The sequence below is a fragment of the Leopardus geoffroyi genome, chromosome B4, assembly GCF_018350155.1.
Source record: "Leopardus geoffroyi isolate Oge1 chromosome B4, O.geoffroyi_Oge1_pat1.0, whole genome shotgun sequence".
NCBI classification, from domain to species: domain Eukaryota; kingdom Metazoa; phylum Chordata; class Mammalia; order Carnivora; family Felidae; genus Leopardus; species Leopardus geoffroyi.
The window spans coordinates 96,296,676-96,312,441 of NC_059341.1; the positions used below are offsets into that span (position 1 = coordinate 96,296,676).

At 38.7% G+C, this 15,766-nt stretch overlaps 1 protein-coding gene and 1 long non-coding RNA gene across 2 annotated transcripts in view; one reads left to right on the forward strand and one right to left on the reverse strand.

The window, feature by feature from the left end:
* Positions 1-9,541, reverse strand: part of TSPAN8 (tetraspanin 8) — a 31,752-nt gene extending 22,211 nt beyond the window's left edge. The window contains exon 1 of the mRNA XM_045463776.1: positions 9,120-9,541. Coding sequence (XP_045319732.1) covers positions 9,120-9,179 — 60 coding nt within the window. The 5' untranslated portion in view covers positions 9,180-9,541. The remainder of the gene's footprint in view (positions 1-9,119) is intronic.
* A 1,110-nt stretch (positions 9,542-10,651) lies between these two features.
* Positions 10,652-14,304, forward strand: LOC123590532. Its single transcript, XR_006708827.1, has 2 exons — positions 10,652-10,779; positions 13,379-14,304. It is a non-coding gene; the product is annotated as an uncharacterized LOC123590532 (long non-coding RNA).
* The last annotated feature ends 1,462 nt before the right edge of the window (positions 14,305-15,766 follow it).

A 15,766-nucleotide genomic window follows, 5' to 3' on the forward strand; every position in this document is an offset into this window, starting at 1 on the left:
AGAAGTCTTGAAGTCGGGCAAACTATCATTTCCATTCCTATCTCTCTATTTTTTCTTCAAACTTCCTCTTAAAAACAAAAGAAACAAATGTTGAGAACACGCCATTCTCATCTTTTTGAAGATACTGGCATGTAAAACTTAGTCTTAAAGATATAAAATTATTAAATTTTATGCTGACTGACTTTAAAAGTAAATTGATTTTCTGTAGAGAATAATCATTCCAGGGGCGCCTGGGTAGCTCAGGTCATGATCTCACAGTGTGTGAAGTTGAATGCCAAGTCCAGCTCTACACTGAAGTGCAGAGGCTGCTTGGGATTCTCTGTCTCCCTCTCTCTCTGCCCCTCCCCCATTCTCTCTCTCTCTCTCCCTCTCAAAAAATAAATACACTTTAAAAAAAAAAAAAAAAGAATAATCATTCTAGAGTCATGGTTGATATTAACCTATGTTATCCCAGTTGTTAAAGACTGGCTATCATAATGGTTCTTTGAGCCTTTTTCCAGTTTGGTTTTGGGCGTTTGTCTCCAGCCTTCTTATGTTGTTTAAATAACTGAGAGTATAAATCAAGAAATAAGTATCCAGCTCTGTCCTACTTTCTGTTGATCAGGTTGTAAAGGAAATGAGTAGATATTTTGGGCCTCTGAGCCCAAAGTAGACGTGGCAGAACAGACCTCCTTCCCCCCAGTGCCCATCTTCTGGCTTCTCTTTGAAGGAAGATCATTGTGGTTGCTACTCAGCTCTCATAAGACCTCTTTCTTTTTATGGAATTAGGCTGCATTTTGTCTGAGCCAGCATTCTAAAAAATTAGGTAATAATTTTGATGTTTGCTTTTGAGCATGCTATGGACTGAATTATATCCCCCCAAATTTACATATTAAAGCCCTACCCTACAGTTTGACTGTATTTTGAGATAGGACTTTATGAGGTTAATTACCGTTTAATGGGGTTCTAATCTGACATTACTGGTGACCTCATAACAAGAGGAAGAGACTTCTGTGTCTCTGTCTCTGTGTCTTTCACTTTCTCTCTGCATTGATGCATGGAGGAAAAACCATGCGAGGACACAGCAAGAAGGCAGCCATCTGCAAGCCAGGAAAAGAGCTCTCACCAGAAATCAAATTGGTTGGCACCTTGATCTTGGACTTCTAACCTCCAAGATGGCGAGAAAATAAATTTCTGTTGTTTAACCCACCAAGCCTGTGGTATTTTGCTTTGGCAATCCAAGCAGACTGAGACAGGAAAGAAGCTGAAAACTACAAAGTGTCAGGAAGAAAAATGGAAGCACCATCTAGATCAAGGATAAATGGCATAGAACAAGCTGATTTGTCCTCTTCTCTGATAGTGTGTCCGCCAATCATCCCTACTCCTTCCTCTCAATTCTATCTTTTTTCAAAGTTTATTTATTTATTTGGGGGTGGGGGATGGAGGGCAGAGAGAGAGAGAGAGAAAACAATCCCAAGCAGGCTCTGTGCTGTTAGCACGGAGCCTGACACAAGGTTTGATCTCATCAACCGTGAGATCATGACCTGAGCTGAAACCAAGAGGCAGACTCACAACCAACTCAGCCACCTAGATGCCCCTCAATTCTATCTTTGGATTTTATCACATGGTATTTGAAGAGTGTTGCACATGGAGGGAAGTGCATAGCACTATGCTATGAGGAAGCATGGATTGTGAGCTACATCATTATTGGTCCAGAATGGATACATTTTAGATAAGCTTAGGGGAAAGCTTCCTAAAAGTTTATGAAAGAATAAGAACACACCCAAACGGATAGCCTGGAAAACTACAAGATTTGTCTTTATGGTAATCCCAGGACACTAGACACCATGATGACAGGCGGTGAGAATCCCAACAGCCCTAATATTTTAGGACAGTACTAACATTTTAGGAAAGTTGTTAATTTTCAAGTTTCTTCTTCTCTTAAGCATTTATTTAAAAGTCTAGTTTCATTGCATCGTGGTAAGATAATGCAGAGTGTGCAACTTTTGCTTATGTGAATTTTTTATATTAAATTACTTGTTTTCCATTTATTGTATCCTCTTCCTCAGGAATACAAATTGCCCTGGCTTTCCGTTCTCTGTTCTACCGTCTTCTTCCACCTCATTTATCTCTTTCTGGTTTTCCTCTGGGAGAGCTTCTCAATTTGGGATTCTGTATCACTGCATCCATTTCATGTAGTTTCTGGAGTGGATTTTAATTCTACCATTGCATATCGGGTTTACATGAACCATTTCTTTATTGTATCCATTTTCCTTTTCTTCCCATTCTATGCTTTTCCGGTTAACTTTTTTTTTTTCTCTCATGGCCTCTCTCCTCTGTTTCACAGGGAGTTATTATTTTCTGGCACTGCATTGTGGAGACCGATTTCAGGATCCTTCTTCCACGATGCTGGAGTGTTTCAGGGATGTGTGCTTGTCCTCTAAGGTTTCAGAGGGACATTCCCTGTCACTTGTTCCTCAGTCCTTTTACTGGGACTTGGGCTAGATTTTCCTTTATTCATCCTTGAATAAGATGAGACCTTGTCTGCTATATTATTCATTGAGAGTAGGGTCTGCGCTTCGCCTCACTCTCTAACAACGTGGGTCATGGTAATTCTCAGACTTCCTGTTGGAGGAGAGGTCACTCTACATTCTCTCCACAGCCATGGCCTAATGCAGCTCTGATTTACTGACACGGCCTCCTGCCACTCACACACGGCTTTTCTGCTCTAAACCAGTGGAGTCAATTAAAAACTTCAATTCTTAGCAGGCTCTGCCTTCATGGTTTTTCTATCTTCAGCCCCAAATGACTGGTATTTATTGTAACAATGAGTATTAAGTACACAGCAAAGTGTCTCTATAGTCGCATTCATGGGTATCTTCTAAACCTAGTAAGTAAGCCAAACGCCCAGTACAACTGCTGCAAATTCTAATTTCAAATAGCTCTAAATGTAGAGGAAAGAAACCAAACACATTCCTTTCTGACATAAGTAGGGTCTGGGTGAACGTGCTTCGGGTTATCTTTGCTGCATGAAAGCACACAATCACTAAAATTTACATAACTTCAAAATAGGTAAAGAGAGATGTTCAGCATTTGATTACCACCCGAATGTTTCTGAATCATAAAACAGATGCAAATTCAGGGATGTTTTTAATCGCTTTGTGTCAAAAGCACAACTGCCATGGCAGTAACAGCTGCAGACCTGAACATACGTTTGCAGGGCCCCCCGGGGGGCAAGGACACAAATCACAGACGGTCCACAGACCACAGGTCTCTATATTGAGAAGTTAGAATTCACAGTAATAAACATATATAAAATGTTTCCTAGCTTCAACCTTGACAAGGGTGCCCACTTAATGACCTGGAAGATGAGGTTTGATTTAGAGTTCTCTGACTCCTCAGAATCTGCTACCAGCAGCTGGTGGCCTGGGGAGAGCCAGCCGCGCCGAGGCCCTCACTTCCGGGTTCCGTCCTGAACTCTGAGGGACATGATAGGAATGAGCGTGGATACCTCAGTGCAAGCCAGCTCTGTTACAACCTGCTCCCCTTCTGCCAAACAGCTCCCCCTCGATCGCTTCAGGAGAAGGGCCTGTGCAGACTCTGGAAACAGGTTTGGAGCCATTTGGGAAGGGAAATTTGGGGTCCCAAATCCCCAAAGTGGAGGCCAGGCTCAGAGTGAGCATAGTTCTCTAGCCCCACAGATCCCTTGCCCCATGAGGCGAGAAGAGGACCAGAGTAGGGCTAAAATAATATTTAAGTTTTAAAAGCCAATTAGGTATAAAATGTTACCATACCAGATTCTAATACTTAAAATGAAAAAGCAATATAATGGTTGGAATTGAGGAAAATTGCATTAATTGAACTATTATTGCATGACAGTCCTTGGTTATAGGCTTTCAGAAAGTATCTTATTTAATCTTCACAATTAACTCTGCTGGGTAAAATTATCATCCTCATTTTACAAATACAGAGACTGGGGCACAGAAAAGTCAAGGGACATGTTCCAGGCCACAGAGCAATATAGAGTGAATTCAGGATTTACATCTCAAGTCGGCTTACAAAAATATGCTTTCTTTCCATTCCCCTAATTTGTAATAGAAGAATTTCTGCCTTCATCATAATTCCTGCCATCTTATTTCCTCCTCTGTTTCAAACTCCAACATTGGAATTGATTTATCACTACACAGAGTACTTTCATATTTTTGTCTCATAAAAATGTCTATACAACATTGGTCGAAATGTCCGTTTCTTGAACATTTCTTTTGCGTTGTTCTGAGTTCTTTCCTATGCATTAACTCAATCAATGACTTTCCCAGCAACGCCATGAGGTAGATACTACTATGATCCCCAGTTTTAAAGATGAAGAACTTTAAAGCACAGAGAAATTAACTAATTTCCCCTAGGTCACACAGCTAGTGATGAAGGAGCTGAGGTTCAGTCTGAACTCTCAACCACTGGGCTTCCATGTTGTAATTCTACACTGGGCTTCTGTCATTGTTGTAATTCTACACTAATGGCACAGTGTCAGAAAGCCACTGTATATAAAAAGTTCACACATTCTAGCCACAGTCAAGTCTTTATCATGGGAGATTTCAACAACTGACAGGATGTAATATAATTGGGCCTGATTGTTTGTTTGTTTGTTTGTTTCTTTCTTTCTTTCTTTCTTTCTTTCTTTTTTGGGAGAGAGAGAGAGCACAGGAGTGAGGGAGAGAGGCATAAGCGGAGAGAGGCATAGACAGGAGAGAGAGAGTACTAAGCAGGCTCCATACTCAGCACAGAGTCCAACATGGGGCTCAATCCCACGACCCTGAGATCATGACCTGAGCTGAAATCAAGAGTCAGAAGCTCAAGTAAATGAGCCACCCAGGGGCCCCTGGGCCTGATTTTTTCAGGTTCCCCTATCTCAGTTATGTCTGCCTTAACTCTCTTCATTGCTCTCAGCACAGCCAGCCAAGAGACCCAGGTACCACATAAAATACAATGAGGAATATCAAAATTCTGGTTCCTGGACTCTCTCCAAGTTCTGACTTCCTTCTGCTCTCTTCACACTGCTTCACACACTGGCTTCCTGCAGTTGCTGATACATTTGGTTTTTACAACCTGGCTTCTCCTTCTCCCCTTACCTCATTTGGGATTGGTAATGTGGCTTCACTCTGCTTTCCTGCACACAGGGCTGGCCTCTCTATAGCTCTCTACTTCTGGCAGGAGTTCCACTGCATCCCTGGGCTAACGGCTGTGTCCCGTGTTTATCTGGACAACCACCATATCCGAGCATCTACCATATGCCCCAGCATCTACCATATTCCCTCTCAGATATCTGAGAGGAGCACAAGAAAATTTGGGCGTCTCATCTGTTCACACACAAGACTTGGAGAAATAGACTTTGAACCTGGAATTTATCCATTCTCTATGGCACCTTCCATTCACTGTAACTTACATCAAGTGCTAGCATCAGTGATTAAGAATGATTTCTGCTTCCACGTGTTCTTCTTCAAATGCTAATTCTGACAAATGAAAATTGCTGCCTATTTATGTGACATATCTCAAGTTCTCTCACAAAAGAAACTGGTATGTTTAGCTTACACGACCATATGCATATCTCAGAGATATTTCAACATCTGGCCCTACTTTGCAAAAGCTTAGTTTTGAAAGTTATACCAGAAAGAATGCATTTGAAAACATAAAGCCATGGATATCTATAAGAAAACCACATCAGTGGGACCATTAAATTTTTACTTAAGTAAACATTAGGAATATGACAAATCGCTAATTTCCTATGAAGAGTCATAAAATCCTAACTGAGAACTTTGGGCTGGGGGATAGAGGGGAGAATAGAAATAGCAGTGATTCCCTAACCTCAGAGACTCCTGCTGTCTAGATTTTGAATGAGAATATTGATGTCACCTGTTGGCTGAGAAGTTATCATTGGTCTTTACCACCATTGTTCTCACTCAAAGACTACATTTCAAGATATGTCATATAGAGATTGTAGGTCATACCAATATGTTGATGGAAAGAACAAGGCCTTACCCCCAGTGAAATTAGAAATGTCTAACTGAAATATAATGCATCAGAAAGACTTTGTATTCATTATCAGAAAACAAAGAGACAATAGCAACCATAAAATAATCAGAGGTCCCCAGGAAAGCAGTGACAATATCTAGGTTCAGCATGGTACAGATCTCTAATCTTACATATATAACCCTAAACGTATAGCATGCCCCTTTCCTAATGTGCCTTTATCATTTCAGTTTAAAATTCAGATCTATTTCAAATTCCCAATTAGCTATTTAATGAAACATTGACCTCTGATGTATTCATAATAGCAACCGGCAATTTATATGCTATTTTTATGCAACAAATATATTTTGATGATTTCATGATTTGAAGATTGCCACCAGTTTAGGCACTTTAGAACATCTTATTAAAGAACATCTTATTAAAATAGGAGCCATGCACTTATTAGCATTTTCACATTTTGGTTGTTTAAATGGCCCATGTACATTGTGTACCATAAAAAGACAATGGTCATAGTTTCTTAAAAACAAATATGAGGACCTCTTGAAGAAAAAAACTGATTCTAGGTGTATTGCAGGAACCAGTGAAGTAAGCCTGGAACATCTTGTCATACCAAATGGGGAAGAAGTTATGTTGTTGAGATCATGTCAAAAGGTCTCACTGAAAATACTCCCCAGTGGTCAAAGGTAAAACAAATTGCACATCAACAAAGATAAGAATGGTGATAGAGTTTAAATCTACTATATCATAAGGCTACTTACAGAAATACTTGCTTATTACTGTTGTATGATCCTGCAAATTAACTCATCATTTTGTTAAGTGAAGAGTAAGAAGCCTTTATGCTGCCTTTTTTTTTAAAATAAAAACTGGATACTACTGGTAACCAATCAGTAAATGCCAAGTTTCTCTTTATTGAAAATATTCCAGCTAATAAATGAAGAAAAGGTGATAGACATAGAGTATCACCAGTTTGTATATGTGCTGCCGAAGCGAGCACAGAGTATCACCAGTTTGGAACTCTTAATGGACTGATTCTTAGGTTCTCCAGCATCAGTGGCAACTAACATCACAAAATGTGACATGGTCAGAGAAGTGTGTGAAGAAAGAACACAACGTCACTTATAAAGTAGTTGTGCTCCTACCCAAATAGCAACCTGAATGTTTTCAAGGTGACAAATGCCATCACTAGATTGGAGATAATACGGAGGACAGGGGAACATGATAAACTATACCATGGATATGTAAATGGCAAACTCCAGCCCGTGGGTAATGTGATAACACAAACAATGACACCAATTCATAAAATTTCAAGGTGGGGAGAAAGAGATGAAGACAGAAGGGGAACCTAAAGATGAAAATGGACATAAAGGATATATCAACCAATCACAATGTCTGAACCTTATTTAGATTCTGATTCAAAGAGGAATATGTATGAAGCAATTAAAAATTTAAACCCTAGGTGGATATTTGATAATCGATTAAGAAATCCTTATTAAACTTTAACATTGTGGTTATATTTTTTAAAGAATTATTTCTCTTTTAGAGATATATATTAAAATCTTTATAGGTGAAATATCTAGGATTTGCTTCAATTTACATAGGGTGGAGAAAGTGGATGAGAGCACCCAGAAGGATTGCCATGATGTCCTGGCTGTTGGGGCTGGGTGATGGGTTGATTATCCTTTTCTGTTCTGTGAATGTTCAAAATTCTCCGTAACAAAAAGCTACAAACAAAGCCAATCAAAAGTACAGAGACATTCCTTTGTTTATATTCTACTCTCAAGCTTTAACCAATTTTAAATATTTCAAGGGAAGAAATTAATCTGGAGTAACTTTAAAAAACTGGTATATATTCATGACCTACATTTAATATTTGCAAAAGCAGCCCATTTTTCCTAGGGAAAAGAGGAAGTAAAAGACAAATTTTCTTCTTTATTTTATTTTATTTATTTATATCCTCATTTGCTTACTTCATCAATATTTCATCTGTAGTCATTAGGGCTACTGACATTGAATGAAAGTAATTTTGGACAATAAGACTGTATTCCTGCAATTGAGATTAATTAGGTACATCATTTTAATTGGACAGAAATTTACCAACATAGATACCAGCTGCCTGTTTACCAAAGGTAACCAGGTAAAAAACAAAACCAGAATTCTCTCCTGCTTACACCGCATAAGCCATTTTTTAATTCAGTATACAAAATGACTTTTTCATTTAAGAACTTTGGGCTATTTTTAATGATTTACTTCTGAACAATCTTTAACTGTACCATATATACTAAAAGTGATAATGGCAATTTTCCAACATCCCAGCCTGCCTTTTACCTTTTGCCTTCCAGATCTTATTTTTCCATTTTTTAACATTTGATACTACTTACCAACTTATTTGCTGTCTTATGTCAATAAGCTTTAAAAAAAAAAAAAAAAAAAAAAACACCTAAGAACCTGCTAAAATACCAATGCTGTTGATTAAGAGGTGGGGTGATGACACATCAAAATCAAAATACTGACTTTCAGTGGTTGATATAAACCTAGTAAGTTTAATTTTTATTTTTTCCATGATGAAAGTTTAATTTTTCCTTGATTAAACAATTTTATTGTTTCCCTCTCAAGTTATTTTATGACTCACTGTTTCTTCTTTGGGTCTCTGAAAACGATCCCTTCTTTATGTCTATCATCTGACAACCCACCACTCACCTGTTTCAGACCCAGATGTAAAGATTAGAATTCAGGGGCTGGGTTCTGGTGGAATCAGACCAAATTTTTCCCACAAGGTCCTTAAAACTAGGGAGGCCTATATGATATACAACTAAGAATAGTTGTCCTTTAATTAAAGGGTATTTTTTCTCCTGTGATTGTTTTGCAACAATATCAAAACATTTATGAAATGTTTACCCTCGCAGATCCTGAAGTCTACTTTCTTGAGTCACTGGCTCATTTTCAATTACTGAAATAACCAAAGAAAGAACAAACAAATCCAAACAAGTAAATGGAAAATACATTTTCCTCCTCCTCCTATTTCTCTAGTGCAGAGTCTGTTCTTATTTGTGCTATTGATATCAAGATCCCCTTTCTTGCATAAAATTGATAATTAGAAAAAAAAAGAAAACACTTACCCAGAACAAGAAGTTGAAGATAAACATAGAATATTTCAAACAGCCACTCACACCTGCCATGTCGAAGAAAGATCAGGAATCCAGATGCTGCAAATGTATCTGTTGGTTATAGGATTGTCCTGCAATATGCTCAGGAGTAATGTGCCTGCAGAGATTTCTGTGCCCACGGCTTCCGAGCAGAAATAGAAAGCAAAGGAGGGGTGGAGGGGAATAATCCAGTTATTAAAGTGGATAAAAAATTAACCCACACATTTAAATATCACAAGGGCTATCTCTAGGCGAGTACGTTCTTTTGCTTGTCATGGCTCCTGGGGCACTGGGCCAGGATATTTATGATCCTTTCTCCAAAACTGCCTCCTCTAAAGTAAACAGATATCAAGTTAAGGAGTGGCGCTGGGTCGGGGAGAGAGTGGCACAGGGATACTTGGTTGTTGGATTTCAGAACCCACAACTTCCCTGCTCTCTATTTCCACTTTAGAGAAGTAAGACTGGTTTTGCTTACAGATAAAGGGGCATTGTGCCTCAACTCGTTTTTGCATTGTATTTTCTCAACAATGCACAATTTCTTCCGTGTGCAATAAAATACATTGAGAAATCTGCAAAATCTGAAGGCTTACACGTAGCCACCTTTCATTCTTAACCCCAGAATAGTGGGAACAACCATTACAGGTACCACCTTGCAAAGCCTCTAAACTAAACTCAAAACAAGTCCACGGAGCTGCTATGAATGACTCATAGAGGAAGTGAGGAAGAAGAGATTGCCCTGCCTATGATAAGACCATCCGGTTTTTATCTTTATTTCTTACAGTGGAAAAGAAAAAAAATTCAGGAGTCATTCTCTGACTGCCCCATTATGTTCATTTTATAATGTGTAGCTATTTTGATAGTTCAGTTTACTGTTAAGGCAGGCACTGTACTTTCCATTCTCTGATAAGTTATACCTAGCAACAGCTCCTCTCCACCAACCCAGTTTCTGGATTCCGGGTCCTCTCGGACAAAAAAAAAAAAAATTCAAAATGTGAAGGTGGTCATAGTTCAGTGACCATAGATGGTACAGTTTGTTTCTAGTGCTAATAGAAGGCAGCTGCTGCAGGTAAAGGCAAAATTCTCTGACCTAATCAGGGAGGTGTGGACTGCTTTTGTATAAACAATTTGGGTCATGCTAATTTTCACATCCTGCATCTAAAAGGGAGTTCTTTTCCCCCTAAAGGAAAGAACCCCATACTTCAAAATGCTGTTGGGGGAAATACCTCTTTAAATCTTTGTTAAGTTCTGTACAATAAGCAAGTGTGGGCTAGTAAAAAAAATGGATTAGTTAGAAGAATATTTTTCTACTTTTCACAAACATACAAAGATGCTTTTGAAACAATTCCACTCCCTGACTATAAACAAAATGTATTTTTAATGTATGAGCACCAATAATGTTTAGTGCTCAGGCCAAATTTAGGATTAGCTCAAAAAGAATGGCTTAATATTTAAATAATCATTAAAATTGTTGGTGTTCTATGCTATTTCTTCTAGAAAATGGAAATAATTTCACTCCTACTTCTACTGAGATAATAATGCATATAGAGCATATCCATCGCTGAAAGAAGAGAGTTTTTGATTAAACTGAAAAACCAAATGGATTTGAAGTCCTACAAATGATTATCATTTAGAGGTAAAATCAAAAGAAATATATAGATAAAAATGCTGTTTGTTGACAAGAATGTATTGAGTACTTATCAAATTTCAGTTTGGAATATACTTTTTTAAATCTGCTTGTAAAGAATATAAGCCTTAGTTAAATCACTGTGGAACCCTGAAACATAAAAATCAATGGATGTGTTTTACAGAAAAATTACTCTTTGTAAAAGAATCCCCAGTCCAATTCAAAATCTGTATGAAGGAGTTCATTCTTCTGAATTCCTATCCTGGTAAATGTTATGATCACATAAGACTTGCCCAAGCTAAATATTGTGGAATCCCTTTGTGGTCCTCTTTTTTTCTTGCCTGGTATCCAGTCACTCCCCACAGTTCGCGGAGCTCCTCAATTTCCTTCAAATCTGGTTCCCTCATCTCTCCTTTAGCTACTGTCATTATTCAACCTGTTATCATCTCATACGTGGGCCATTCCCCTAGAATCTTAATTAGTTTTCCTGCCAGTCTCTTCCCCCTCTTATCTGCCTTAACACTCCAGAATTTTCTCTCTTTCCCTTCCCATAATTCTTTTCATGAATACTTATTGACTATGTAATTCTCCTGGTTAAACACCATTCTAAAGGGCTCCTGGGTGGCTCAGTCAGTTGAGTGCCCGACTTTGGCTCAGGTCATAATCTCACTGTGTGGGTTCAAGCCCCATGTCAGGTTTGTGCTGACAGCTCAGAGCCTGGAACCTGCTCCAGATTCTGCGTCTCCCTCTATCTCTGCCCCTCCCCCACTCACACTGTCTGTGTGTGTGTGTGTGTGTGTGTGTGTGCATGTGCATACACGAGCGTGTCTCTCTCTCTCTCTCAAAAATAAATAAACATTTAAAAAAACATTCTAAGGATGGCTTCCTGTCACAGGAAAAATTTCAGATTTCTTAGAATGGCACTGATAGCACAGGGCAAGCTGTCCTCTACCCACCTCCCAGAGAAAAGATTATATTCTATTTTGTGTTATATATTTTCCCATCATCGCTGTCACTATATAGTATATTGTTTTTTTAATAGCATTGTAAATATTAATTTCCTCAAAGGCTAATAGCACTAGCGAGAGAAATGATGTTGAAGTTTCTCTTCCTTATGACTACTTAGGTGTGGGTGTGTAAGTGCATGAAGACATGAGGTCATGCATTCTAAATAATTAGAGTGAAGAGAAAGTTCTGATGCTCTTTAGCATTTCTCATTTTGAAAAAAAAAACTTTTTTCCTAGTTTTGGAAAATAAAGGTTGCTCACTTACAGGTTTTATGATCCCTTTCACAGGAGCAGAGGCCTGGCTCTTGTCCTCTAGGCCAATTCCAACATTCCCAAGACCAACATTTTTCTTCTGTTTTCATTTGAACATAATACTCTATGCTTCCTATCCTGTGTGCTTATGGAGCCTAGCTCATAAAAACCTCTTGCATATTCCCACTGGGGATGGGAAGCATCTGGTATGAGAATGATCTGTCTCCTTCCATTGCAGGAAATTTTGAAACAACAGTATCTATTTGTGGTGTTAATTCCAGCTCAAAAATAAATGCCTTAGAATTGTCTTTGTAAAGTACCAAAATGGTGTTCATGAACAATGGATAGCCAATGAATATTCTTCCTCTTTTACAGATATTTTTACTCTAAAATTGTCATGATTTGTACCTAGACATAAAGTCACTAACCATATTGGTTACAAAAGGAAAAATATGAAAACGTGCATAAGAAAATAGACCTTAGATCACCAAAATCCATTTTTAAGTGTTTATTAGTGAAGATTGAGGCAAAATAGTACAGTGATTACAAATGCAGTTTTTGACCATGATGGATTAGAGATGCCCATGAATTCTTATTCGATCTCACTACAGTGTTTATACTCTCTTCACACTTTGCAGTAAGATGAGAAAGGGCCCAGTTGCTCGTTGGGGTCCAGGGTCGGGTCCTTGGCTTGACAGCCCCCAAAGCTCAGCTTTGCCAACCTTTCCTGAAGTGATCTGCTTCTTAGGACAGATTCACTTTCAATGATCTCACAGGAGCCAGAATGTCAATTTCTTAGTTTATGGTGAGAAATGTACCCATTAAGCCATCCAGCATAAGACAGTGGCTGACCGGAAAAACCACTCCCTATCAGAAAGCAGCACGGAAGCCAGAGCATGCACACGTGGTCTCTTGGAGGGGAAATTCAGTAAAGGAGTCGGTGGATGCATTGCTAAGATTTGATAGGCTGATAAGTCTAGCACCATCTCAGGGATCTCACAGCCAAACCCACCAAATGACACCCTCAGCAGAGGCAGCAGCCTCTCCATGAACATTGCTGTGACAAACCACAAATTCCTTCTCCTCCAGATTGCCTTCTCTGTCCTCTGTTCAGTCCATGCCCTCTCTGTGATCACAGTCTACCCCCAGGCAAGAGGACGTGAACATTGGGTATCCATTTACTCGACCATAATTACAATTCAGTCCTGCTTCCAAGATCACATTTTAATTGCATTTTACATATTTTTAAAATTCTTCCCTTAAAAATGATTGCTCTCTTGGTCCAGTCCTATAGATTTTACTAGTTGGTCTCTTCGAGGTCAATCCTATTTTCCTTCTCTCCAAATCAGGATGTGTGCCCACATACAGACTAGAATACTTAACAGGAGAATGAAGAATACAAAACAGAGCTCTGTCATCTCCAGCCCAGGATCATTGGATACTCCATTTTCGTGCTGAATTTGCCTGGCTGTTTGCTTTTTAAGTTTAAAGTGTAAATGCCAACCTGCTTTTCTCTGAGTTCTCTCTGAATCAGTCCTTTGTTTGGTCAGTTCACAAGGTACACATTAGCTGCCAGGCATGATTAGGCTCTGAGGTAACAGTGATTAAGAGGTAGGGAAATGAGCAGAGGCCACCAACACAGAATTTAAAAAAGAAAAAGAAAAAATACGCGGGTGGGGATGTTTCATGCTTATATCAGACACCAGTTTCTCAAACTGAAAGAGCCAACAAAACGTTACACTGAATTTAACACAGGCGTATCCCATGACTGGTCAGAAATAAACATAGACGTTTTACTCATAATGCTAATTAGGATCTCACAAGTGACTGATTCTAAATTAGAAAGGTTTATTCAACCTCACACAGTGGGAATGTATTGCATGGCTATTCTAGTTCCCGGGAGAAAATAAAATAACAGAAAGTCGCTGTAAAAGGTCATTTATGAGGAAATCCCAAACTTCCATTTCACACCTTTATAAGAAGCACCAAATATATCCCAAATTAAGCCCAGGTAGAAAACAACTCAGACTCTGTTTTGAATTTTTTTTTTAAACTACAGAGAGTCCTATTTATATTTTCCCTGAGCACTTGAAAGACTTGATTTTCCCTTACCGTGAGAAAGCAAAACTGAGAAAACCAGAAAACCTGTGGATAAACACCTAAACCATCGTTCCCACAATGACCATGCCTGGCTGCATTTTCTTCACTATCATACTGTTTAAATGGATCACCCCAATCTCAATCCACATCAAATAAAACTTTACATATTTAGGAATATAATATCTAAATGCACTATTTCCAGAAATGGAATACAGCATTTCTCCCAGAATTCTCTTCTAGTTCCATTTTTCATTTATATTCAGGTATTAAAGTATCCTTCCCTAACTCTTCCCAGTAATTATTTTATGATTAACACATTGATTTATTCAGAAAATGCTTCATCCGTAGGCGAATCATGTGAGGAAGTCAAAAAAATTTTAAATAAGATACTCTTGGGGTCATTAAAGTGTCTATGGGTAAAACAAAGCTGAGGAATTGTTTTGCTTTCTACAGAATCAAGTTGACCTCTCATTTAGCCTACACTAATCATTAAACCTTAAGAAAATATTCCAAAAGAGAACTTACTGATTTTTTTCTAATTGTGGAATAGGTCCAGACTCTTTCTGCATACTAATTTATTTATACCATATTCATACTTGAGGCTTCAGATAGCCAGAAAATTCCCGTAAGTGCTCTGCTCTGTTTCCTATTCACTCTTCATGGCTTCTTGAATCCACGAGTGTGAAGAGGTGCTGTGAAGCCAGGAAGATTGGCCTAGCCAAGGTCCCTCAAAAAGGAATGTGCAAACCTGGGAACACATTCCAGGATTTCTAGCTACCAGCTCAGGGCCTGATGTATAAGAAATAGCCAGAAATTTCAAGTTTCTTGAGAATCACAGATTCTCAGCCAATCCCCTAAGGAGCTCTCTGAAAAGGAAATAGTTCATAAAGCAATTCTCTGTGCAGTAAAGGATTATGTCACTCCCATGCTTTGAACGCTCTAATGGATTCCCATCACAATTAGAATCAAATCCAAAGCCACACAAGATGGGCCCTTGGCTGCCTCACTGACCCCATTTCCTCCCACTTTCTCCCTCACTCATGCTGCTCCAGCCACAGCGGACTCCTTGTTGATCCTTGGACTTGCCAAGTATATTCCCGACTCAGGGCCTTCCCACTTCCTCCTCTTTCTGGAATCCTCTTCATCTATAAGAGCTAGATGGTTCATCCTCTCCACTCACACCATTACATATTTATTTATTCATATTATTGTCTGCTTCCTTTCTGGAATATAAATGTCAGGGGATCAGGAGCACTTTCTGTGTTGTTCACAGAATAACATATCCCTTGGGTTCAGAACATAGTAGGTGTTCAATAAATATGCATTGACCGAATGTCTAAATAGCAAGTTATCTAACTATATTTTCTAACTTATTTTTTAAGAATAACAAAGAGCACCTGTTTGTGTTCCCCATTATATTCCTACTGCCTACCACAGTGACTAGCAGATATAATCACCACATGTGCTAGGATGCAACACTGCAAAAGGAAATTAAAGTCCACAATGTCCTTATGAACTTTATATTCCACCAACTTGACACACACACACACACAAACAAATATACAAATAAACATGCAAGAAAACACTAAGAAGAGAAAAATGGCAGGATCTCGTGTTGCAAAGTAACTGAGGCAAAT